Source organism: Pristiophorus japonicus, chromosome 23 (assembly GCF_044704955.1).
Source record: "Pristiophorus japonicus isolate sPriJap1 chromosome 23, sPriJap1.hap1, whole genome shotgun sequence".
Classification (NCBI taxonomy): Eukaryota; Metazoa; Chordata; class Chondrichthyes; family Pristiophoridae; genus Pristiophorus; species Pristiophorus japonicus.
In genome coordinates, this window is record NC_091999.1 from 5,232,429 (window position 1) to 5,258,490 (window position 26,062).

At 55.6% G+C, this 26,062-nt stretch overlaps 1 protein-coding gene across 1 annotated transcript in view; it reads right to left on the minus strand.

Moving 5' to 3' along the window:
* The window catches only part of LOC139235695 (uncharacterized), a 72,359-nt gene that overhangs the window by 22,353 nt on the left and 23,944 nt on the right, over window positions 1-26,062 (minus strand). Inside the window, exons 7-10 of the mRNA XM_070866734.1 lie at window positions 18,738-18,868; window positions 13,231-13,388; window positions 1,175-1,284; window positions 717-808 (exon numbers count right to left, since the gene is read on the minus strand). Of these exons, the coding sequence (XP_070722835.1) occupies window positions 717-808; window positions 1,175-1,284; window positions 13,231-13,388; window positions 18,738-18,868 (491 nt within the window). The remainder of the gene's footprint in view (window positions 1-716; window positions 809-1,174; window positions 1,285-13,230; window positions 13,389-18,737; window positions 18,869-26,062) is intronic.

Genomic DNA, 26,062 nt, shown 5'->3' on the forward strand with positions numbered 1-26,062 from the left:
GTCACAGGTGGGACAGACAGTGGTTGAGGGAAGGGGAGGGTGGGGAGTCTGGTTTGCCGCACGCTCCTTCCGCTGCCTGCGCTTGCTTTCTGCACGCTCTCGGCGACGAGACTCGAGGTGCTCAGCGCCCTCCCGGATGCACTTCCTCCACTGAGGGCGGGACTGGTCTTTGGGCCAGGGACTCCCAGGTGTCGGTGGGGGATGTTGCACTTTATCAAGGGAGGCTTTGAGGGTGGTCCCTTGTAACGTTTCCTCTGCCCACCCTGGGGCTCGCTTGCCGTGAAGGAGTTCCGAGTAGAGCGCTCGCTTTGGGAGTCTCGTGTCGGGGGCATGCGGACAATGTGGCCCCGCCCAGCGGAGCTGGTCGAGTGTGGTCAGTGCTTCGATGCTGGGGATGTTGGCCTGGTCGAGGACGCTAACGTTGGTGCGTCTGTCCTCCCGGGGGATTTGCAGGATCTTGCGGAGGCAGCGCTGGTGGTATTTCTCCAGCGACTTGAGGTGTCTACTGTACATGGTCCACGTCTCTGAGCCATACAGGAGGGCGGGTATCACTACAGCTCTGTAGACCACGAGCCTATGTGGGTGCATGCTGTGCGCAAATTGGTGTTTCCCCACAGTACCTACACCCCAAAAGTACTTCATTGGCTGTAAAGCGCTTTGAGATGTCCGGCGGTCATGAACGGTGCGATAGAAATGCAAGTTTTTCTTAATCTTACCTGCTCTGAGGAGAGCTAGCCCAAATTTGTCCACCTGACTGAAGACCCCCACCCCTGGTAAATCCCACACGTGCAGACTTGGCCCGAGATGGCTGGGGGGGACAAATGGAATCCGCGCGTCTCGCGTTCGTTCCTGGCCGAGCACACGAGCTGCCACGGAATAGCCATTGGGATGGGATTTCAACCCCTCGGCACCGACCGAGGGGGCTCCGGAACCTGGGCTCGTCCTGCTCCGCGTGGGATGCAGCCCCGATTGTAGGCCCCGCTTACGGCCTTGCTCCCCACCCCACCACCTCTCCTCTCCTCTCCTCTCCCCCCCCCACCCCCCACAGCTGGGCTCCGGCCATTCCGCACGGGGCCTGTAGAGGGGGGAGGGGGCGCTGGAGCATGGGTCTCTTCCTGCCCTGCGGGCACCAGGAGCGCCAAGGTCTCGTGCCCGACCGTTGGCCCCAACCTACCTGGTCCGTCAACCGTCTCAAATTCAGCTGGTGGTGCCGGTCGCTTATCCCGGCCGCGATCATGTTCCGTAAATTACGCAGCATGGCCATAAACGGCAGCTTCTGGTGATCTGGGGGAATAGCAAGATGGGAGAAGTAACAAAAGAGCAAATATATACATATATATATTTTTTTTAAATCGACCAATCGACAGCTGTATATTAAAAATATTGTCCATACGTCCACTTCCTGTCTGATTAAACCTTACTTCCTGTTGGCACACTGTTAGTAAGGGTATTGGAGCAGGTACAGCAAGTGATCAGGACGGCCAATGGAAGGTTGGCCTTTATATAGCAAAGGGGGATGGAGTATAAAAGCAGAGAGGTCCTGCTGCAACTGTACAGGGTATTGGTGAGGCCGCACAGAGAGCGGGGCAGCGAGGAAGAGAGCTTGCGTTTGGGGGGGTGGGGTGGGGGGTGGGGGAGAGGGGGGCAGAGAGCACTGGGGAGGAGGGAGGGGGAAGAGAGCGCTGGGGGGGGAGGGGGGAAGAGAGCGCTGGGGGGGGAGGGGGGAAGAGAGCGCTGGGGGGGGAGGGGGGAAGAGAGCGCTGGGGGGAGGGGGGGAATAGAGCGCTGGGGGGAGGGAAAGAGAGCGCTGGGGGGAGGGAAAGAGAGCGCTGGGGGGGGGAAAGAGAGCGCTGGGGGGAGGGAAAGAGAGCGCTGGGGGGAGGGAAAGAGAGCGCTGGGGGGGGGAAAGAGAGCGCTGGGGGGGGGGGAAAGAGAGCGCTGGGGGGGGGGGAAAGAGAGCGCTGGGGGGGGGGGAAAGAGAGCGCTGGGGGGGGGGGAGAGAGCGCTGGGGGGGGTGAAGAGAGCGCTGGGGGGGGGGGGGAAAGAGAGCGCTGGGGGGGGGGGAAAGAGAGCGCTGGGGGGGGGGGAAAGAGAGCGCTGGGGGGGGGGGAAAGAGAGCGCTGGGGGGGGGGAAAGAGAGCGCTGGGGGGGGGGGAAAGAGAGCGCTGGGGGGGGGGGAAAGAGAGCGCTGGGGGGGGGGGAAAGAGAGCGCTGGGGGGGGGGGAAAGAGAGCGCTGGGGGGGGGGGGAAAGAGAGCGCTGGGGGGGGGGAAAGAGAGCGCTGGGGGGGGGAAAGAGAGCGCTGGGGGGGGAAAGAGAGCGCTGGGGGGGGGAAAGAGAGCGCTGGGGGGGGGAAGAGAGCGCTGGGGGGGGGAAGAGAGCGCTGGGGGGGGGAAGAGAGCGCTGGGGGGGGGGGAAAGAGAGCGCTGGGGGGGGGGAAAGAGAGCGCTGGGGGGGGGGGGAAGAGAGCGCTGGGGGGGGGGGAAGAGAGCGCTGGGGGGGGGGAAAGAGAGCGCTGGGGGGGGGGGAAAGAGAGCGCTGGGGGGGGGAAAGAGAGCGCTGGGGGGGGGGGGGGAAGAGAGCGCTGGGGGGGGGGGGAAAGAGAGCACTGGGGGGGGGGGGGAAGAGAGCGCTGGGGGGGGGGAAAGAGAGCGCTGGGGGGGGGGGGAAGAGAGCGCTGGGGGGGGGGAAAGAGAGCGCTGGGGGGGGGGAAAGAGAGCGCTGGGGGGGGGGGGAAGAGAGCGCTGGGGGGGGGGGGAAAGAGAGCACTGGAGGGGGGGAAAGAGAGCGCTGGGGGGGGGGGAAGAGAGCGCTGGGGGGGGGGGGGGAAGAGAGCGCTGGGGGTGGGAGGGGGGGGGAAGGGAAAGAGAGCACTGGGGGGGGAAGGGGGGCAGAGAGCACTGGGGGGGGAAGGGGGGAAGAGAGCGCTGGGGGGGGGGAAGAGAGTGCTGGGGGGGGGGAAAGAGAGCGCTGGGGGGGGGAAAGAGAGCACTGGGGGGGAGGGGGGGAAGAGAGCACTGGGGGGGGAGGGGGGAAGAGAGCGCTGGGGGTGGGAGGGGGGGGGAAGGGAAAGAGAGCACTGGGGGGGGAAGGGGGGCAGAGAGCACTGGGGGGGGAAGGGGGGCAGAGAGCGCTGGGGGGGGAAGGGGGGGGGAGAAGAGAGCGCTGGGGGGGGGGAAAGAGAGAGAATGAGAGCTGGGGGGAGGGGCGAGAGAGAGCTTGGTGAGAAAGCGAGAGTGAGAGTCCACACTGTGCGATATGTGAGCGCATTGGGTCCGTGCAGCAGAGCTGCTCTCCAGTCGTCCTGGTTAACCCTTGCCACTGGACCAAGACCTCGCTCTGTCAAGCCCCGTGTGGTGGCTGGTGTGCAACGGCCAGCCCACGTTAAACAAAATCCACCCACAGGCATCTTCCAGCCCCTCAACTGGAGTTCACGACAGGTCGGGTCCTTTCATTGAAACATCTGTGAACTCATGTGGACGCAAGTTATCCTCGTTCCAGGGACTGCCTATGATGACTGCATACAGTTTTGGTCTCTGTATTTAAGGAGGGATAGACTTGCATTGGAGGCTGTTCAGAGAAGGTTCACTCGGTTGATTCCAGAGATGAGGGGGTTGACTTATGAGGAAAGGTTGAGCAGGTTGGGCCTCTACTCATTGGAGTTCAGAAGAATGAGAGGTGATCTTATCGCAACGTATAAGATAATGAGGGGGGCTCGACAAGGTGGATGCAGGGTGGATGTTTCCCCTCGTGGGGGAGACTAGAACTAGGGGGCATAGTCTCAGAATAAGGGGCCGCCCATTTAAAACTGAAATTTATTCTCTCAGATGGTTGTAAATCTGTGGAATTCTCTGCCCCAGAGAGCTGTGGAGGCTGGGTCATTGAATATATTTAAGGTGGAGACAGACAGATTTTTGAGCGATAAGGGAGTGAAGGGTTATGGGGAGCGGGCGGGGAAGTGGAGCTGAGTCCATGATCGGATCAGCCATGATCGTATTAAATGGCGGAGCAGGCTCGAGGGGCCGAATGGCCGACTCCTGCTCCTACTTCTTATGTTGTGGTGTATTTACAGCACGGAAACGGGACATTCAGCCCAACAGGTCTACACCAGTGTTTATGCTTCACATGAGCCCCCTCTCCCCACCCTGTTCCATGTAACCCCACCAACATATCCCTCTATCCCTTCCTCCCTCCTTAAACCTATGCTATTTGCCGCAATTGGATAGCAAGGGCCTATTTCCCTTGGCAGAGGGGTCAACTAACAGGGGGGGGGGGGGGGTTTGGAAGGGGGCATAGATTTAAAGTAACTGGTAGGAGGGGATTTGAGGGGAAATGTCTTCACCCAGAGAGCGGTGGGGGTCTGGGGCGGAACTCACGGCCTGAAAGGGGGGTAGAGGCAGAAACCCTCACCACATTTGGATGTGCACCTGAAGTGCCGTAACCCACAGGGCTACGGACCCAGAGCGGGAAAGTGGGATTAGGCCGGGTAGCTCTTGGTCGGCCGGCACGGGACACGATGGGCCAAAGTTGCCTTCCTCCGTGTCGTAGTTCTTCGATGATTCTCGCTCCTCCCTGGGGCAAGCGAGTTCCACATTTGCGCCACTCTGTGTGTAAAGAAGCTGCTCTCGAATTGGATTTATTAGTGACTGTCTTACACCGATGGATCCTAGTTCTGGACTCTCCCACATGTGGCGACCACATCTCGATATCGACCATGTGAATCCATTGCATTTATCTCGAAGACCTCCATGAGGTCACTGCCACTCAGCCTTCTTGTTTCTAGAGAAAACGGCCCCAGCGCCATCATAACCCCTCAGGTCTGGGATCAGCCAAATGAAGTGTTTTCAATCCTCCTCCAGTGCCTCGACAACATCTTGATAATTTGAAACACTTTCCATTATTGCCCAGATCGTCCAAAAGTGACGCTATTTCCAGCGTTCGTGTTTATATTGGTTTTTTTAAGATCGCTGGCAATATCGGCCATTTTCAAACCCGTTAGTTTCCGCTTTATAATCTGGGCATTAGCGGGAGCGATGTGAAATGGCCGTTGGCGGGTTTTCCCATTTTTCTTTCCCCCCCCCGTCGTAAAAGGTCGGCGGCCATAGCAACGGTCTTTTCCCGTGTTTCAGGAGGTCAGGGGTCATCAAGCATCCAGTATGGATTCATGAAGGGGAAATCATGTTTAACTAATTTACTGGAATTCTTTGAGGATATAACGAGCATGGTGGATAGAGGTGTACCGATGGATGTGGTGCATTTAGATTTTCAAAAGGCATTCGATAAGGTGCCACACAAAAGGTTACTGCAGAAGATAGAGGTACGCGGAGTCAGAGGAAATGTATTAGCATGGATTGAGAATTGGCTGGCGAACAGAAAGCAGAGAGTCGGGATAAATGGGTCCTTTTCGGGTTGGAAATCGGTGGTTAGTGGTGTGCCACAGGGATCGGTGCTGGGACCACAACTGTTTACAATATACATAGATGACCTGGAAGAGGGGACAGAGTGTAGTGTAACAAAATTTGCAGATGACACAAAGATTAGTGGGAAAGCGGGTTGTGTAGAGAACACAGAGAGGCTGCAAAAAGATTTAGATAGGTTAAGTGAATGGGCTAAGGTTTGGCAGATGGAATACAATGTCGGAAAGTGTGAGGTCATCCACCTTGGGGGAAAAAAAAAAAAACAGTAAAAGGGAATATTATTTGAATGGGGAGAAATTACAGCATGCTGAGGTGCAGAGGGACCTGGGGGTCCTTGTGCATGAATCCCAAAAAGTTAGTTTGCAGGATGCAGCAGGTAATCAGGAAGGCGAATGGAATGTTGGCCTTCATTGCGAGAGGGATGGAGTACAAAAGCAGGGAGGTCCTGCTGCAACTGTACAGGGTATTGGTGAGGCCGCACCTGGAGTACTGCGTGCAGTTTTGGTCACCTTACTTAAGGAAGGATATACTAGCTTTGGAGGGGGTACAGAGACGATTCACTCGGCTGATTCCGGAGATGAGGGGGTTACCTTATGATGATAGATTGAGTAGACTGGGTCTTTACTCGTTGGAGTTCAGAAGGATGAGGGGTGATCTTATAGAAACATTTAAAATAATGAAAGGGATAGACAAGATTGAGGCAGAGAGGTTGTTTCCACTGGTCGGGGAGACTAGAACTAGGGGGCACAGCCTCAAAATACAGGGGGAGCCAATTTAAAACCGAGTTGAGAAGGAATTTCTTCTCCCAGAGGGTTGTGGATCTGTGGAATTCTCTGCCCAAGGAAGCAGTTGAGGCTAGCTCATTGAATGTATTCAAGTCACAGATAGATAGATTTTTAACCAATAAGGGAATTAAGGGTTACGGTGAGCGGGCGGGTAAGTGGAGCTGAGTCCACGGCCAGATCAGCCATGATCTTGTTGAATGGCGGAGCAGGCTCGAGGGGCTAGATGGCCTACTCCTGTTCCTAATTCTTATGTTCTTATGTTAACAGATGCAGAACATAAAGAGAGAAAGGAGAGAGAGAGAGAGAGAGGGAGAGGTAGAGGAGAAAGCTTGCGGAGATTGCTGTGTTGGTGACTATATTTAGAGTTTGTTTTTGAAAACTGTTAGTGAGATATATACACCCACACATATACATATTATATGCATGGGCGTTATACCTCATCTTAACGTTAAAATGGACAGTAGCAAAGCAAAACTGTTGGAAAGTCTGGCCCATAGAGTACTCTGCATAGTTTGGGTTCTAAGTGTGATCCAGTCAAGGTTCGATACAAGTTTCACCTCTTGAACATCCCTCAATACAACTGCTCAACCATCGGTGGCCGTGCCTTCTGTTGCCTGGGCCCCCAAGTTCTGGAACTCCCTCCCTCAACCTCTCTACCTCGCTTTCCTTCTTTAAGATGCTCCTTAAAACCTGCCTCTTTGACCCAAGCTTCTGGTCACCTGTCCTAACTTTTTCTGTGTGGCTGTGTCAAATTTATCTGTGTCTGTAACACTGTTGGGACGTTTTACTACGCTAAAGGCACTACATAATGAAAAGTTAGTTATTATCGGTTAAGTGGGAGTCGGTTGGGACCCTGTGGGATGGGGGTCACCGAACAAGAGCTCAACATCTGCAAGAAAGGGGAGGGGGGGTGAGTCATCGGATCGAGGATGACTTGCTTCCAGGCCAAAAAGGGATGAGTTCACAGGTGTTTCAATGAAGGAGCTAATATTCCGGATCCCGAACATAGAAACATAGAAAATAGGTGCAGGAGTAGGCCATTCGGCCCTTCCAGCCTGCACCGCCATTCAATGAGTTCATGGCTGAACATGCAACTTCAGTACCCCATTCCTGCTTTCTCACCATACCCCTTGATCCCCCTAGTAGTAAGGACTTCATCTAACTCCTTTTTGAATATATTTAGTGAATTGACCTCAACAACTTTCTGTGGTAGAGAATTCCACAGGTTCACCACTCTCTGGGTGAAGAAATTCCTCCTCATCTCAGTCCTAAATGGCTTCCCCCTTATCCTTAGACTGTGTCCCCTGGTTCTGGACTTCCCCAACATTGGGAACATTCTTCCTGCATCTAACCTGTCTAACCCCGTCAGAATTTTAAACGTTTCTATGAGGTCCCCTCTCATTCTTCTGAACTCCAGTGAATACAAGCCCAGTTGATCCAGTCTTTCTTGATAGGTCAGTCCCGCCATCCCGGGAATCAGTCTGGTGAACCTTCGCTGCACTCCCTCAATAGCAAGAATGTCCTTCCTCAGGTTAGGAGACCAAAACTGTACACAATACTCCAGGTGTGGCCTCACCAAGGCCCTGTACAATTGTAGCAACACCTCCCTGCCCTTGTACTCAAATCCCCTCGCTATGAAGGCCAACATGCCATTTGCTTTCTTAACCGCCTGCTGTACCTGCATGCCAACCTTCAATGACTGATGTACCATGACACCCAGGTCTCGTTGCACCTCTCCTTTTCCTAATCTGTCACCATTCAGATAATAGTCTGTCTCTCTGTTTTTACCACCAAAGTGGATAACCTCACATTTATCCACATTATACTTCATCTGCCACGCATTTGCCCACTCACCTAACCTATCCAAGTCGCTCTGCAGCCTCATAGAATCCTCCTCGCAGCTCACACTGCCACCCAACTTAGTGTCATCCGCAAATTTGGAGATACTACATTTAATCCTCTCGTCTAAATCATTAATGTACAGTGTAAACAGCTGGGGCCCCAGCACAGAACCTTGCGGTACCCCACTAGTCACTGCCTGCCATTCTGAAAAGTCCCCATTTACTCCTACTCTTTGCTTCCTGTCTGACAACCAGTTCTCAATCCATGTCAGCACACTACCCCCAATCCCATGTGCTTTAACTTTGCACATTAATCTCTTGTGTGGGACCTTGTCGAAAGCCTTCTGAAAGTCCAAATATACCACATCGACTGGTTCTCCCTTGTCCACTCTACTGGAAACATCCTCAAAAAATTCCAGAAGATTTGTCAAGCATGATTTCCCTTTCACAAATCCATGCTGACTTGGACCTATCATATTACCTCTTTCCAAATGCACTGCGATGACATCCTTAATAATTGATTCCATCATTTTACCCACTACCGATGTCAGGCTGACCGGTCTGTAATTCCCTGTTTTCTCTCTCCCTCCTTTTTTAAAAAGTGGGGTTACATTGGCTACCCTCCACTCCATAGGAACTGATCCAGAGTCAATGGAATGTTGGAAAATGACTGTCAATGCATCCACTATTTCCAAGGCCACCTCCTTAAGTACTCTGGGATGCAGTCCATCAGGCCCTGGGGATTTATCGGCCTTCAATCCCATCAATTTCCCCAACACAATTTCCCGACTAATAAGGATTTCCCTCAGTTCCTCCTCCTTACTAGACCCTCCGACCCCTTTTATATCCGGAAGGTTGTTTGTGTCCTCTTCAGTGAATACCGAACCAAAGTACTTGTTCAATTGGTCCGCCATTTCTTTGTTCCCCGTTATGACTTCCCCCGATTCTGACTGCAGGGGACCTACGTTTGTCTTTACTAACCTTTTTCTCTTTACATATCTATAGAAACTTTTGCAATCCGTCTTAATGTTCCCTGCAAGCTTCTTCTCGTACTCCATTTTCCCTGCCCTAATCAAACCCTTTGTCCTCCTCTGCTGAGTTCTAAATTTCTCCCAGTCCCCGGGTTCTCTGCTATTTCTGGCCAATTTGTATGCCACTTCCTTGGCTTTAATGCTATCCCTGATTTCCCTTGATAGCCACGGTTGAGCCACCTTCCCTTTTTTATTTTTAAGACAGACAGGAATGTACAATTGTTGTAGTTCATCCATGCGGTCTCTAAATGTCTGCCATTGCCCATCCACAGTCAACCCCTTCAGTATCATTCGCCAATCTATCCTAGCCAATTCACGCCTCATACCTTCAAAGTTACCCTTCTTTAAGTTCTGGACCATGGTCTCTGAATTAACTGTTTCATTCTCCATCCTAATGCAGAATTCCACCATATTATGGTCACTCTTCCCCAAGGGGCCTCGCACAACGAGATTGCTAATTAATCCTCTCTCATTACACAACACCCAGTCTAAGATGGCCTCCCCCCTAGTTGGTTCCTCGACATATTGGTCTAAAAAACCATCCCTTATGCACTCCAGGAAATCCTCCTCTACCGTATTGCTTCCAGTTTGGTTAACCCAATCTATGTGCATATTAAAGTCACCCATTATAACTGCTGCACCTTTATTGCACGCACCCCTAATTTCATGTTTGATGCCCTCCCCAACATCACTACTACTGTTTGGAGGTCTGTACACAACTCCCACTAACGTTTTTTGTCCTTTGGTATTCTGCAGCTCTACCCATATAGATTCCACATCATCCAAGCTAATGTCCTTCCGAACTATTGCCTTAATTTGCTCCTTAACCAGCAACGCTACCCCACCTCCTTTTCCTTTTATTCCATCTTTCCTGAATGTTGAATACCCCTGGATGTTGAGTTCCCAGCCCTGATCATCCTGGAGCCACGTCTCCGTAATCCCAATCACATCATATTTGTTAACATCTATTTGCACAGTTAATTCATCCACTTTATTGCGGATACTCCTTGCATTAAGACACAAAGCCTTCAGGCTTGTTCTTTTAACACCCTTTGTCCTTTTAGAATTTTGCTGTACAGTGGCCCTTTTTGTTCTTTGCCTTGGGTTTCTCTGCCCTCCACTTTTCCTCATCTCCTTTCTGTCTTTTGCTTTTGCCTCCTTTTTGTTTCCCTCTGTCTCCCTGCATTGGTTCCCATCCCCCTGCCATATCAGTTTAAATCCTCCCGAACTACATCCTGAAGGGTGGGCGATGCCTGTGGGTGGGTTTGTTTAACGTGGGGTGACCGTTGCACACCAGCCACCACACGGGGCTTGACAGAGCGAGGCCTTGGTCCAGTGGCAAGGGTCAACCAAGGCGACTGGAGACCAGCTCTGCTGCTCGGACCTAGTGCGCCCACATATCGCACAGTGTGGGGCTGGGCTCGGGCTGCCCCTGGGTACTCGGCTCTCCTGGGCCCCCGAACTCTCGCCTCTCCTGGGCCGCCCCCGCCCCCCCCCACCCCGATCGCGTCGCTCCACGATCTCTCGTCACTTTCCGCTTGGAGGAAAGCTTTGCATTTACGTCGCGCCTTTTGTGTGTCCTCGGGATCCCCCATAATGCAGCGCAGCCAATGAATTAACTTTGACGGCAAAGCCACCGTGTTGCAGACAAACAGCAACAACCAACGGGTGCACAGCAAGATCCCACCATCAGCAACGAGGTGAACGACCGGGATCACCCGTCTTCGGTGATCTCGGCTGAAGTTGGAACATTGGCCCCAAGAGGAAGTCCCTCACACTCTTTCCAGATAGTGGCCGTGGGATCTTTTCCATCCAGCGGAGCGGGCAGACGAGGCCCTCATGTTAAAAGGGTTCAATAGGAGAGAGGGGGAGGGGGGGGGCGAGAGAGGGGGCGAGAGAGAGAGCGGGAGAGGGGGCGAGAGAGGGGGAGAGGGGGCGAGAGAGGGGGAGAGGGGGCGAGAGAGGGGGAGAGGGCGCGAGAGAGGGGGAGAGGGCGCGAGAGAGGGGGAGAGGGCGCGAGAGAGGGGGAGAGGGCGCGAGAGAGGGGGAGAGGGCGCGAGAGAGGGGGAGAGGGGGCGAGAGAGCGGGAGAGGGGGCGAGAGAGCGGGAGAGGGGGCGAGAGAGCGGGAGAGGGGGCGAGAGAGCGGGAGAGGGGGCGAGAGAGCGGGAGAGGGGGCGAGAGAGCGGGAGAGGGGGCGAGAGAGCGGGAGAGGGGGCGAGAGAGCGGGAGAGGGGGCGAGAGAGCGGGAGAGGGGGCGAGAGAGCGGGAGAGGAGCGCGAGAGGGGGAGAGGGGGCGAGAGAGCGGGAAGAGGGGCGAGAGAGCGGGAGAGGGGGCGAGAGAGCGGGAGAGGGGGCGAGAGAGCGGGAGAGGGGGCGAGAGAGCGGGAGAGGGGGCGAGAGAGCGGGAGAGGGGGCGAGAGAGCGGGAGAGGGGGCGAGAGAGCGGGAGAGGGGGCGAGAGAGCGGGAGAGGGGGCGAGAGAGCGGGAGAGGGGGCGAGAGAGCGGGAGAGGGGGCGAGAGAGCGGGAGAGGGGGCGAGAGAGCGGGAGAGGGGGCGAGAGAGCGGGAGAGGGGGCGAGAGAGCGGGAGAGGGGGCGAGAGAGCGGGAGAGGGGGCGAGAGAGCGGGAGAGGGGGCGAGAGAGCGGGAGAGGGGGCGAGAGAGCGGGAGAGGGGGCGAGAGAGCGGGAGAGGGGGCGAGAGAGCGGGAGAGGGGGCGAGAGAGCGGGAGAGGGGGCGAGAGAGCGGGAGAGGGGGCGAGAGAGCGGGAGAGGGGGCGAGAGAGGCGGGAGAGGGGGCGAGAGAGCGGGAGAGAGGGCGAGAGAGCGGGAGAGGGGGCGAGAGAGCGGGAGAGGGGGCGAGAGAGCGGGAGAGGGGGCGAGAGAGCGGGAGAGGGGGCGAGAGAGCGGGAGAGGGGGCGAGAGAGCGGGAGAGGGGGCGAGAGAGCGGGAGAGGGGGCGAGAGAGCGGGAGAGGGGGCGAGAGAGCGGGAGAGGGGGCGAGAGAGCGGGAGAGGGGGCGAGAGAGCGGGAGAGGGGGCGAGAGAGCGGAGAGGGGGCGAGAGAGCGGGAGAGGGGGGAGAGGGGGCGAGAGAGCGGGAGAGGGGGCGAGAGAGCGGGAGAGGGGGCGAGGAGAGCGGGAGAGGGGGCGAGAGAGCGGGAGAGGGGGCGAGAGAGCGGGAGAGGGGCGAGAGAGCGGGAGAGGGGCGAGAGAGCGGAGAGGGGGCGAGAGAGCGGGAGAGGGGGCGAGAGAGCGGAGAGGGGCGAGAGAGCGGGAGAGGGGGCGAGAGAGAGAGGAAAGGGGAGAGGGGGCGAGAGAGCGGGAGAGGGGGCGAGAGCGGGAGAGGGGGCGAGGAGCGGGAGAGGGGGCGAGAGAGCGGGAGAGGGGGCGAGAGAGCGGGAGAGCGGAGAGGGGGCGAGAGAGCGGGAGAGGGGGCGAGAGAGCGGGAGAGGGGGCGAGAGAGCGGGAGAGGGGGCGAGAGAGCGGGAGAGGAGCGCGAGAGGGGGAGAGGGGGCGAGAGGGCGGGAGAGGGGGCGAGAGAGCGGGAAGAGGGCGCGAGAGAGGGGGAAGAGGGCGCGAGAGAGGGGGAGAGGGTGAGAGAGCGGGAGAAACTATTCCCTCTGGTGGGCGTTGAGGGGTGAATTCAGGAAGCACTTTTTCAACACAAAGGGTCGCAGAAAACTGGGACTCTCTCCCCCAAAAGGCTGGGGGTTGAATTGGAGCTTTGCAGACTGCGCTCGACAGACTTCTGTTTGGCGAGGACCGCAAGGGATGTGGAGCTGAGGTCGAAATCAGTCCCCAATCTGATTGAATGGCGGAACAGAGGCTCGAGGGGCTGAATGGCCTCTTCCTGCGGCTGTGTTCCTCATCCAAAGGGCGGCACCTCTGACAGGGCAGCACTAACCCTCAGTACGGGCACGGGGAGCGTGACCCAGATGGTGGGCTCACGTTTCCGGAGCTGGGGGGGGGGGGGGAAGGGATCGAACCGGTGACCTTCCGACTCGTCGAGCGCCAGACCGACCGAGCGAGCCCAGCGGGCGTGGTGAAGACGGGCGAGCGGTGCGGGCGAGATATTCCGGCTCGTCCCGGGACTTCGCTGTAAATCGGCAAGCGCTCCAGGGACCTGCGAGCGGACCAGCGTGGGAGACGCTCCGACGTACCGATCAGCTCCTCCCAGCCCCTCGCGGCACTGCCGTGCAGAGAGAGCTGCCTCTCCCACGTCTCCGGCACTTGCAACTTCATCCTTTTCCCCGCACGCCGAGAATCCCACGGCCCTGGCAGCCGGCTGCGGGCGAACGACGGGAGATCGGAGGGGTACCTGGGAGGGGCAGGAAAATTCACAGTTAGAAAGCAAGGGGACGAGAAGGGAGAACTTGAAAGTGCAGGCGAAGGGAAGACCAGGGGCAGTGTAGGGGGGAGCTTTACTCTGTATCTAACCCCCTGTACCTGCCCTGGGAGTGTTTGATGGGGCAGTGTAGGGGGGAGCTTTACTCTGTATCTAACCCCCTGTACCTGCCCTGGGAGTGTTTGATAGGACAGTGTAGAGGGAGCTTTACTCTGTATCTAACCCCCTGTACCTGCCCTGGGAGTGTTTGATGGGACAGTGTAGAGGGAGCTTTACTCTGTATCTAACCCCCTGTACCTGCCCTGGGAGTGTATGATGGGACAGTGTAGAGGGAGCTTTACTCTGTATCTAACCCCGTGCTGTACCTGCCCTGGGAGTGTTTGATGGGACAGTGTAGAGGAGCTTTACTCTGTATCCAACCCCGTGCTGTACCTGACCTGGGAGTGTTTGATGGGACAGTGTAGAGGGAGCTTTACTCTGTATCTAACCTCGTGCTGTACCTACCCTGGGAGTGTTTGATGGACGAGGGAGCAGTTTACATAGTATGTACAGTACACAAACATGCTATTTGTCCCAACTGGTCTATGCCGTTGTCCCCTCGAGCCTCTCCTTCATCTGACCACACCTTATCTTCATATCCTTCTGTTCCTTTCTCCCTCAAATGTTTATCTCGCTTCCCCCTAAAAGCATCTCCTGAATTCCCAATTGGATTTATTAGCGTTTACAGAGACAGTCATCATCATCGGCAGTCCCTCGGAATCGAGGAAGACTTGCTTCCACTCTAAAAGTGAGTTCTCAGATGGCTGAACAGTCCAATACGGGAACCACAGTCCCTGTCACAGGTGGGACAGACAGTGGTTGAGGGAAGGGGAGGGTGGGACTGGTTTGCCGCACGCTCCTTCCGCTGCCTGCGCTTGCTTTCTGCACGCTCTCGGCGACAAGACTCGAGGTGCTCAGCGCCCTCCCAGATGCACTTCCTCCACTTCGGGCGGACTGGTCTTTGGGCCCAGGGGCTCCCAGGTGTTGGTGGGGGATGTCGCACTTTAGCAGGGGAGGCTTTGAGGGTGGTCCCTTGTAACGTTTCCTCTGCCCACCCTGGGGCTCGCTTGCCCTGTAGGATTCCGTCCACTACGGGAGGACAACGGACATGATCTTCACCGCGTGATGACGACGCAAGAGATGCAGGGAATAGCACCAAACCTTGTACGTGGCCGCCTTTGACCTTGTAATGCCTTGGACACAAGGAGGCAGGAGGTCATGAAGGAAAGAATGGAAAAGGTCAAGGCCAGGCCTTCCTGCTCAACAAAAGCTGGATTTTATTTTTCACCAAGTTAACTTTGAAGAGATTGAAGCCTTGACACTATTCACCACCGAAAAACAGCGTTTACCCAAGTCTGCCTGGCACACATCCCCGATTCTCAGCGCTAGGGCCTAGGCCCGAAAGCTCTGGAATTCTCACCCAACACATCTCCGCGCTGAAAGATCCTCCTTAACATCCAACAATCGCTAGATTTTTGGATATTAAGGGAAATCGAGGGATATGGGGACAGCGCAGGCAAGTGAAATGGAGGTGATCTTATTGAAACAGACACAATTCTTACAGGGCTTGACAGGGTAGATGCAGGGAGAGTGTTTCCCCCCGGGGCTGGGGAGTCTAGAACCAGGGGGTCACACAGTCTCAGGATAAGGGCTCGGCCATTTAGGACTGAGATGAGGAGAAACTTCTTCACTCAGAGGGTGGGGGAATCTTTGGAATTCTCTGCCCCAGAGGGCTGTGGGGGCTCGGTCTTCGAGTATAGTCAAGGCCGAGATCGATAGATTTTTGGATATTGAGGGAATCGAGGGATATGGGGACAGTGCAGGAAAGTGGAGTTGAGGTCAAAGATCAGCCGTGACCTCATTGAATGGCGGAGCAGGCTCGAGGGGCCGAATGGCCGACTCCTGCTCCTAGTTCTTATGTTCTTATCAACCTCTGTGACCAAGATCACCTGTCCTACCATCGCCTGATGTGGCTTGGTGTCAAGTTCTGTTTGATAACGCTCCTTGGGACGATCGACCACATTAAAGGGGCACCGTATAAACGCAAGTTGTTGTTGGCTCCAGGTCCCGCTGTCGTGCTGGTTCCCCACTGTCCTGTCTGACACTTGTCAGCTCCGTGAGCCTCGTGTCGTACACAACCTCCGTACCACCACCAACAAACCCCCCCCCCCCCCCCCCAGGCCCCATCCCCGTCGCAGACTTCTCCTCTCCAATAGAGAAAGAACTTGCATTTATATAGCGCCTTTCACCACCACCGGACGTCTCAAAGCGCTCGACGGCCACTTTTTGGAGTGCGGTCGCTGTTGTAATGTGGGGAAACGCCAATTTGCGCACAGCAAGCTCCCACACGCAGCGATGTGATAATGACCCAGATCATCTGGTTTTAGTGATGTTGGTTGAGTGATGAATTGGCCCCAGGATACAGGGGAGGGATGGGGGGGTGGGGGGGAACTCACTTGCTCATCTTCAAAATAGCGGGCATGGGATCTTTTATGTCCACTCGAGGGGTCAGACGGCGGGGGGAAGACACGGTTTAATGTCGCATCTGAAAGATGGCTCCTCCGACAGTGCGGCCTTCCTTCAGTACCAGCATCGGGAGTGTCAGCCCTGGAATACGGGGCCCCGAGTCTCGAGTGGGGCTCAACCCCACGACCTTCTGACTCAGAGGTGAAAGAGAGACCGACAGAGCCACACCCGACACTCCACAGTGGCACTAGTCCGAGTGGTTTGCCTCATAGCCCCCCCTTGATAAAGTGCAACATCCCCCCCAGCGACACCTGGGAGTCCCTGGGCCCAAAGACCAGTCCCGCCCCGAAGTGGAGGGAGTGCATCCGGGAGGGGCGCTGAGCACCTCGAGTCCCGTCGCCGAGAGCGTGCAGAAAGCAAGCGCAGGCAGCGGAAGGAGCGTGCGGCAAACCAGTCCCACCCTCCCCTTCCCTCAACCACTGTCTGTCCCACCTGTGACAGGGACTGTGGTTCTCGTATTGGACTGTGGTTCTCGTATTGGACTGTTCAGCCACCTGAGAGCTCGCTGTTAGAGTGGAGGCAAGTCTTCCTCGATTTCGAGGGACTGCTTATGACGATGAGTCCTTTGGCCCTCACTCCATGTGTTTTGATCACCAGCTCCTGGATTGCTCTATTGGCCTCGCTCTGTACCTTGACTCAGCTCAGCCCCGCTCTCCCTCAGTGAGGGTGGCTGAACTGGGCTCAGTTCTCTGGATTTAGAACTGGCCAAATCTCCACGGGTGGCCTGTGATCCTCACCGACTCCCCCCCCCCCTCCCGCCCCCGCTGCCTGAAATGTGTGCACCCGTGAGTATTCTCACAGGTTTGTCGAGCTGTTGACCCCTAAAAAGTTGTAGAGCTGTTGAAACCACAAAAAAAAAAGGAGGGCAGTTAAAAGTGTCTGGAGTGTCCCCAGATCTGGGTCACTTGATCTAATGTTTATTTTGTTTCCCCCCCCCCCCCCAAAAGAGTTGTAGAGCTGTTGAAACCACAAAAAAAAACAAAAAAAAAGAAAACAAAAGAAAACAAAAAAAAAAAAGGAGGGTAGTTATAAGTGTCTGGGGGGCACTCGATCTAATGTTTATTTTGTTCCCCCCCCCCCCAAAAGAGTTGTAGAGCTGTTGACATGGGGAGATCCCGTCTGAACTGACCCCCGTCCGGACGGAATTCCTCATCGGCGCCAAGCACCGGAACCTCCCTCGGGAGCCGGCGCCTCACAACTTGAGCCGCCTCCGGGGAAATCCCCTCCGTGCCTTTGAGTTCTGCGCGGGAGGGAGGGGTTTCCTGTACGGGCTGCTCCTGCACACTCTCAACTTTGCCATCCTCGTCTGACGTCCGGACACGCCATGGCATGCCATCTTGCCGTCCGGAGGAGGCGGGGGTCCCCGATGGAGGGCACTCTACGCGGGAGTCCTCCCAGTATTTATCGGGGATTTGGCCTGGAGGGTGGTGCATGGAGCAGTCCCGTGCAACAAATTTTTTAAGTCGCTTCACGGGTTCCCAGGCCGCCTGCAATTTCTGCGGTCTGGAAGAGTCCGTGTTCCATGTTTTTACCGAATGCACGAGGTCGCAGCCCCTGTTTTATTATTTAAAGGGCCTGCTCCTGAAATTCTGGCTGCACTTCAGTCCCACTCTCCTGATCTTTGGGCACCCTGTGCGGAAGGGGAGCGGGTCGGTCCGAGGGCCTCCTCGTCGGACTGCTCCTGGGCACGGCCAAGGGTGCCATCAGCCGGTCCAGGCAGCGGGCGGTCGAGGGGGTCGTTCAGCCCCGACTGCCTGCCCTCTCTTCCGCGCGTACATCCGAGCCGGGGTGTCCCTGGAGATGGAGCACGCGGTGTCCACCGGTACGCTCGCGGCCTTCCGCCAGAGGTGGGCGCCGGAGGGACTGGAGTGCATCATCACCCCCGGCAACCCAATTTTCATTTCATTTAAGTTCTATTAAAATGTTAATTGGTTTAATTGTCGGTTTTCGTGCCCCCCCCCCCCTCCGTTAATAAGGGGGCACTTGATTTATTGTTTTTCACGAAAATAGTTGTAGAGCTGTTGAGTTGAGCTTCGGGCCAAGACTCAATAAAACCCCAACCAGTTGGGTTTGGGGGGGGATCTACGATGAGGCAGGTGGATGAACTGGTAATGTGTGGTGTGATTGTTAAAACCTTTGCTAATAAACCAACTAAATCACAATGTGAATTCTTAAGCAAAGAACCCACAAAGCAAATACATTCGAGTCAGGGACCCCTGTGGAGGGAGAGGGTCGTGGGGAAGGCATGGGAGGAGAAGGAGCGAGAACACTCGCGTGAGGGGAACTTGGAGAACACCCCGCGCCCCCATTTCACTGGCTCGCAGTCTCACATCCGAAAGACGGCACCTCCGACAGTGCGGCGCTCCCTCAGCACTGCACTGGGAGTGTCGGCCTAGATTTACGCGCTCGAGTCCCTGGAGTGGGACTTGAACCCACAACCTCCTGACTCAGAGGCGAGGGTGCTGCCCACTGAGCCACAGCTGACAGCAACTGCCCAGGTGGCAAGTACCTCCTTAAACAGGCTGCCTCTGTCCTCGGAGGGCAGAATCTGGGCATGAGTCTCCTGCGCCCCCGCCCACCCAGTCTCCTGAAAGGTCAAGGGTTTCAACTCGCCATTACCGATTGGCCGCAGCAAAGGCGGGGCGGAGGGGGGTGGCGGTGGAGAGGGGGAAGAGATCAACCGATGAGTGGCCAAAGACTCGGCGGTTGGGAGAGTGACCGCCCTCACGCACCCCTCACCCCTGATCCCGCTCTCACCTTCGACCCAACAGGCACATGATGTGATAGGCCGGGTCCTTGAGGTGAAGCCAACGGATCAATTTCTTCAGAGAGAATTGGTCGATCACCTTCGGCTTGTCTTCCTTCAGAGCCGGTGAAGGTTCAGCCACCTGAGAGGGGAACAACACAGTTCAAACCTTTGTCGCGCATCACCTAGCATTCCACGCGAGGCCAGGAATCATCCCAGTTAACACAGACCAACCCCTTCCCATTGTACACAATCCCAATGGACCCAACCCCTTCCCATCCACTCCCATTGTCCACAATCCCAATTGTCCCAATCCCTTCCCATTCACTCACATTATACACAATCCCAATGGACCCAACCCCTTCCCATTCACTCCCATTGAACACAATCCCAATGGACCCAATCCCTTCCCATTCACTCCCATTGTACACAATCCCAATGGACCCAACCCCTTCCCATTCACGCCCATTGTACACAATCCCATTGGACCCAACCCCTTCCCATTCACTCCCATTGTACACAATCCCAATGGACCCAACCCCTTCCCATTCACTCCCACTGTACACAATCCCAATGGACCCAAACCCCTTCCCATGGACCCAAGAATGAATTCAGATTATGAGACAGTGTAGATTTTGACAGTGAGGACTCTGGAGGAGGGGGGAGCGAGCGGGATGGGGAATTGGGAGGAATCAGAAACAGGAGTGGAGAGGTGCATTGGGGCAGAGCAGCGAGGACTGGCAAAGGTTTACTCCAGACTGGTTAATATTCTAGTTTTGAGGTAATTATGAGATGTGTAACATCACTCTTTGCGATGGACAGATAATCAGACCACTTGGTAATGACTGAATCAGGCGGCATTTTCTGAATCGAAGAGACAGGGAACAGGCAGGGACTAGAGGACCATAGCAACAGGAGGAGGCCTTTCCACCCCACGAGCCTGTTCACCCATTCTATTACATCACGGCTAATCTGTATCGCGACTCCATTTACCCGCCTTAGCTCCTGATCTCTCGATACCCTTACCCAACAAAACAATTACAATACTGAAAGCTCCAATTGACCTCCAGCATCCACAGCTTTTTGGGGGAAGAAAGTTCCAGATTTCCACTACTCCTGGCACAAAGCTATGGTCTACAGGACTGTAGTGATACCCGCCCTCCTGTGTGGCTCAGAGACGTGGACCATGTACAGTAGACACCTCAAGTCGCTGGAGAAATACCACCAACGCTGTCTCCGCAAGATCCTGCAAATCCCCCCGGGAGGACAGACGCACCAACGTTAGCGTCCTCGACCAGGCCAACATCGAAGCACTTGACCACACACTCGACCAGCTCCGCTGGGCAGGGCCACATTGTCCGCATGGCCCCCCGACACGAGACTCCCAAAGCGAGCGCTCTACTCAGAACTCCTACACGGCAAGCGAGCCCCAGGGTGGGCAGAGGAAACGTTACAAGGGACCACCCTCAAAGCCCTCCCTTGATAAAGTGCAACATCCCCCCCGACACCTGGGAGTCCCTGGCCCAAAGACCAGTCCGCCCCTAAGTAGAGGAAGTGCATCCGGGAGGGCGCTGAGCACCTCGAGTCTCGTCGCCGAAAGCACGCAGAAATCAAGCGCAGGCAGCGGAAGGAGCGTGCGGCAAACCAGTCCCACCCTCCCCTTCCCTCAACCACTGTCTGTCCCACCTGTGACAGGGACTGTGGTTCCCGTATTGGACTGTTCAGCCACCTGAGGACTCACTTTTAGAGTGGAAGCAAGTCTTCCTCCATTCCGAGGGACTGCCTATGATGATGACCCCTTCTCACCCATGAACATCCACGAAAAGCAATCGTTTCTCTCTACCTATCCTATCGCAACCCTTTAAACATCTTAGAAACACCTCAGTTAGATCTCCCCACAACCCTCTAAACTCAAGGGAACACATGCAGAGTTTATATAACCTGTCCTCATAGGTTAACCCTTTTACTCTTCTGCTGAATCTACCTTAACTCGAGGTGATCGAAAACACAGCTGTCCCGTGTCCTAACTCACACCGAGTCCCACTCACCCATCACCCCCTGTGCTCACTGCCCCCGTGTCCTAACTCACACCGAGTCCCACTCACCCATCACCCCCCTGTGCTCGCTGCCCCCGTGTCCTAACTCACACCGAGTCCCACTCACCCATCACCCCCTGTGCTCACTACCTCGTGTCCTAACTCACACCCAGTCCCGCTCACCCATCACCCCCTGTGCTCACTGCCCCGTGTCCTAACTCACACCCAGTCCCGCTCACCCATCACCCCCTGTGCTCACTGACCCCGTGTCCTAACTCACACCCAGTCCCGCTCACCCATCACCCCCTGTGCTCACTGCCCCGTGTCCTAACTCACACCCAGTCCCACTCACCCATCACCCCCTGTGCTCGCTGCCCCGTGTCCTAACTCGCACCGAGTCCTGCTCACCCATCACCCGCTGTGCTCGCTGCCCTGTGTCCTAACTCACACCCAGTCCCACTCACCCATCACCCCCTGTGCTCACTACCCCGTGTCCTAACACCGAGTCCTGCTCACCCATCACCCCCTGTGCTCGCTGCCCTGTGTCCTAACTCGCACCGAGTCCCGCTCACCCATCACCCCCTGTGCTCGCTGCCCCGTGTCCTAACTCGCACCGAGTCCCGCTCACCCATCACCCCCTGTGTTCGCCGACCTACATTGGCTTCCGGTTAAGCAACGCCTCGATTTGAAAATTCTCATCCTTGTTTTCAGATCCCTCCATGACCCTCGCCCCCTCCCTATCTCTGTAATCTCCTCCAGCACCGTGCGCCCCTGCCTTCCTACTGAGACGTCTGCGCCCCTCTAATTCTGCCCTCTTGAGCACCCGATTATAATCGCTCCACCATCGGTGGCCGTGCCTTCTGTTGCCTGGGCCCCAAGCTCTGGAACTCCCTCCCGAAACCTCTCCGCCTCTCTACCTCTCCTCCTTTGAGGCGCTCCTTAAAACCCACCTCTTTTGACCAAGCGTTTGTTCACTTGCGCTAATTTCTCCTTGTGTGTCTTGCGGTCAAATTGTGTGTGTCATGGTACTCCTGTGAAACGCTTTTGGGACGTTTCACTTCATTAAAGACGCTATATAAATAAAAGTTGTTGTTGTTGCATCCGTGCTGAGCCCTTTCCAAGGCCAGTGCAACCTTCCGGAGGTCCAGTACTGAACACAGTGCTCCAGATGGAGTCTGTACAAGTGACACACAACTTCCTCCCTTTGTACACTGAACTCGAGATAAAGTTCAACCCTTACTGAATGCTCTTTGCATCTGTCCACTGGCTTCAAATGATTTTTGTTCCCGGACACCCAAATCCTTGTTTTTTAAAAATAAAATCGTTCCTGGGATGTGGGCGTCGCTGATAAGGCCGGCATTTATTGCCCGTCCCTAATTGCCCCTGGAGAAGGTGGTGGTGAGCCGCCTTCTTGAACCGCTGCAGTCCCGTGTGGTGAAGGTGCTCCCACAGTGCTGTTAGGGAGGGAGTTCCAGGATTGTGACCCAGCGACGATGGAGGAACGGCCGATATATTTCCAAGTCGAGGGATGGTGTGTGACTGGGAGGGGAACGTGGAGGTGGTGGTGTTCCCTTGCACCTGCTGCCCTCGTCCTTCTAGGCGGTAGAGGTCGCGGGTTTGGGAGGTGCTGCCGAAGAAGCCTTGGCGAGTTGCCGCGGTGCATCTTGTAGACGGTGCACACTGCAGCCAGGGGGCGCCGGTGGTGGAGGGAGTGAGTGTTGAAGGTGGTGGGTAACGTGTCGATCGAGCGGCCTGCTTTGTCCTGGATGGTGTCGAGCTTCTCGAGTGTTGTGGGAGCTGCAACTCATCCAGGCAAAGTGGGGAGTGTTCCATCACACTCCTGACTTGTGTCTTGTGGATGGTGGGAAGGCTTTGGGGAGTCGGGAGGTGAGACACTCGCCGCAGAATACCCAGCCTCTGACCTGCTCTTGTTGCCACAGTATTTATGTGGCTGGTCCAGTTAGGTTTCTGGTCAATGGTGACCCCCCCCAGGATGTTGATGGCGGGGGATTCGGGCGATGGTAATGTCAAGGGGCGGTGGTTAGACTCTCACTTGTTGGAAGCAGTCATTGCCTGGCACTTGTGTGGCACGAATGTTACTTGCCACTCATCAGCCCAAGCCCGGATATCAACCAGGTCTTGCTGCACGTGGGCAGGGACTGCTCCATGACCCGAGGAATGTCTCCTCCGCAGTTTCCAGTCCAGAGAATCATCGTTTTGTTTGAACCTTATGGTCACTTTCCCCTTCCCTGGATCCCCTTGGAGCTTAACCTGGAGGCTCTTATTCAGACCTCTAGACTTGACTATTCCAACGCACTCCTGGCCGGCCTCCCACATTCTACCCAACGTAAACTGAAGGTGATCCAAAACTCGGCTGCCCCAGTGTCCTAACTCGTCCCGCTCACCCATCACCCCCTGTGCTCGCTGACCCCGTGTCCTAACTCGCACCGAGTCCCGCTCATCCATCACCCTCTGTGCTCGCTGCCCCCGTGTCCTAACTCGCACCGAGTCCCGCTCGCCCATCACCCTCTGTGCTCGCTGCCCCGTGTCCTAACTCGCACCGAGTCCCGCTCACCCATCACCCCCTGTGCTCGCTGACCCCGTGTCTTAACTCGCACCGAGTCCCGCTCACCCATCACCCTCTGTGCTCGCTGCCCCCGTGTCCTAACTCGCACCGAGTCCCGCTCACCCATCACCCCCTGTGCTCGCTGCCCCGTGTCCTAACTCGCACCGAGTCCCGCTCACCCATCACCCTCTGTGCTCGCTGCCCCCGTGTCCTAACTCGCACCGAGTCCCGCTCACCCATCACCCTCTGTGCTTGCTGCCCCCGTGTCCTAACTCGCACCGAGTCCCGCTCGCCCATCACCCCCTGTGCTCGCTGCCCCCGTGTCCTAACTCGCACCGAGTCCCGCTCACCCATCACCCCCTGTGCTCGCTGCCCCCGTGTCCTAACTCGCACCGAGTCCCGCTCACCCATCACCCCCTGTGCTCGCTGCCCCCGTGTCCTAACTCGCACCGAGTCCCGCTCACCCATCACCCCCTGTGCTCACTACCCCGTGTCCTAACTCGCACCGAGTCCCACTCACCCATCACCCCCTGTGCTCACTACCCCGTGTCCTAACTCGCACCAAGTCCCGCTCGCCCATCACCCCCTGTGCTCGCCGACCTACATTGGCTCCCGGTTAAACAAGGCCTCGATTTCAAAATTCTCACCCTTGTTTTCAAATCCCTCCATGGCCCTCGCCCCCTCCCTATCTCTGCAATCGCCTCCAGCACCACAACCCCACACACCCCCTCCTCCAGAGATGTCTGCGCTCCTCTAATTCTGCCCCCCCCGAGCATCTCTGATTATAATCGCTCCACCATCGGTGGCCGTGCCTTCTGTTGCCTGGGCCCCAAGCTCTGGAACTCCCTCCCTAAAACTCTCGTTCCTCTTTCAAGACGCTCCTTAAAACCTCCCTCTTTGACCAAGCTTTTGGTCACCTGAGTTAATTTCTCCTTATGTGGCTTGGTGTCAAATATTGTGTGTCATCGTACTCCTGTGAAGCATCTTGGGATGTTTCACTTCGTTAAAGGCGCTATATAAATACAAATTGTTGTTGTTGAATCTGGGCTGAGCTCCTTCCAAGGCCGACGCATTCTTCCTGAGGTGCAGTGGCCTGATTACAATCGCTCAACCCCTGTTGGCCATGGCTTCCGTTGCCTAGGCCTCAGGCTCTGGAACTCCCTGACTAAACCTCTCCACCTCTCGTTCCTACTTCAAGCCGCTCCTTAAAAGCTACCTCTGGTTACCTGCCCTAATTTCTTCTTATTCGACTCGGTGTCATATTTGTTTTGCCTCATACCAATTCTGTGTAGCGCCTTGGGGTCGTTTTACATAGAAACATAGAAACATAGAAAATAGGTGCAGGAGTAGGCCATTCGGCCCTTCTAGCCTGCACCGCCATTCAATGAGTTCATGGCTGAACATGAAACTTCAGTACCCCCTTCCTGCTTTCACGCCATACCCCTTGATCCCCCGAGTAGCAAGGACTTCATCTAACTCCCTTTTGAATATATTTAGTGAATTGGCCTCAACAACTTTCTGTGGTAGAGAATTCCACAGGTTCACCACTCTCTGGGTGAAGAAGTTTCTCCTCATCTCGGTCCTAAATGGCTTACCCCTTATCCTTAGACTGTGACCCCTGGTTCTGGACTTCCCCAACATTGGGAACATTCTTCCTGCATCCAACCTGTCCAGTCCCGTCAGAATTTTAAACGTTTCTATGAGGTCCCCTCTCACTCTTCTGAACTCCAGTGAATACAAGCCCAGTTGATCCAGTCTTTCTTGATAGGTCAGTCCCACCATCCCGGGAATCAGTCTGGTGAACCTTCGCTGCACTCCCTCAATAGCAAGAATGTCCTTCCTCAAGTTAGGAGACCAAAACTGTACACAATACTCCAGGTGTGGCCTCACCAAGGCCCTGTACAACTGTAGCAACACCTCCCTGCCCCTGTACGCAAATCCCCTCGCTATGAAGGCCAACATGCCATTTGCTTTCTTAACCGCCTGCTGTACCTGCATGCCAACCTTCAGTGACTGATGTACCATGACACCCAGGTCTCGTTGCACCTCTCCTTTTCCTAATCTGTCACCATTCAGATAATAGTCTGTCTCTCTGTTTTTACCACCAAAGTGGATAACCTCACATTTATCCACATTATACTTCATCTGCCACGCATTTGCCCACTCACCTAACCTATCCAAGTCACTCTGCAACCTCATAGCATCCTCCTCGCAGCTCACACTGCCACCCAACTTAGTGTCATCCGCAAATTTGGAGATACTACATTTAATCCCCTCGTCTAAATCATTAATGTACAATGTAAACAGCTGGGACCCCAGCACAGAACCCTGCGGTACCCCACGAGTCACTGCCTGCCATTCTGAAAAGTACCCATTTACTCCTACACTTTGCTTCCTGTCTGACAACCAGTTCTCAATCCACGTCAGCACACTACCCCCAATCCCATGTGCTCTAACTTTGCACATTAATCTCCTGTGTGGGACCTTGTCGAAAGCCTTCTGAAAGTCCAAATATACCACATCAACTGGTTCTCCTTTGTCCACTTTACTGGAAACATCCTCAAAAAATTCCAGAAGATTTGTCAAGCATGATTCCCCTTTCACAAATCCATGCTGACTTGGACCTATCATGTCACCATTTTCCAAATGCACTGCTATGACATCCTTAATAATTGATTCCATCATTTTACCCACTACTGAGGTCAGGCTGACCGGTCTATAATTCCCTGCTTTC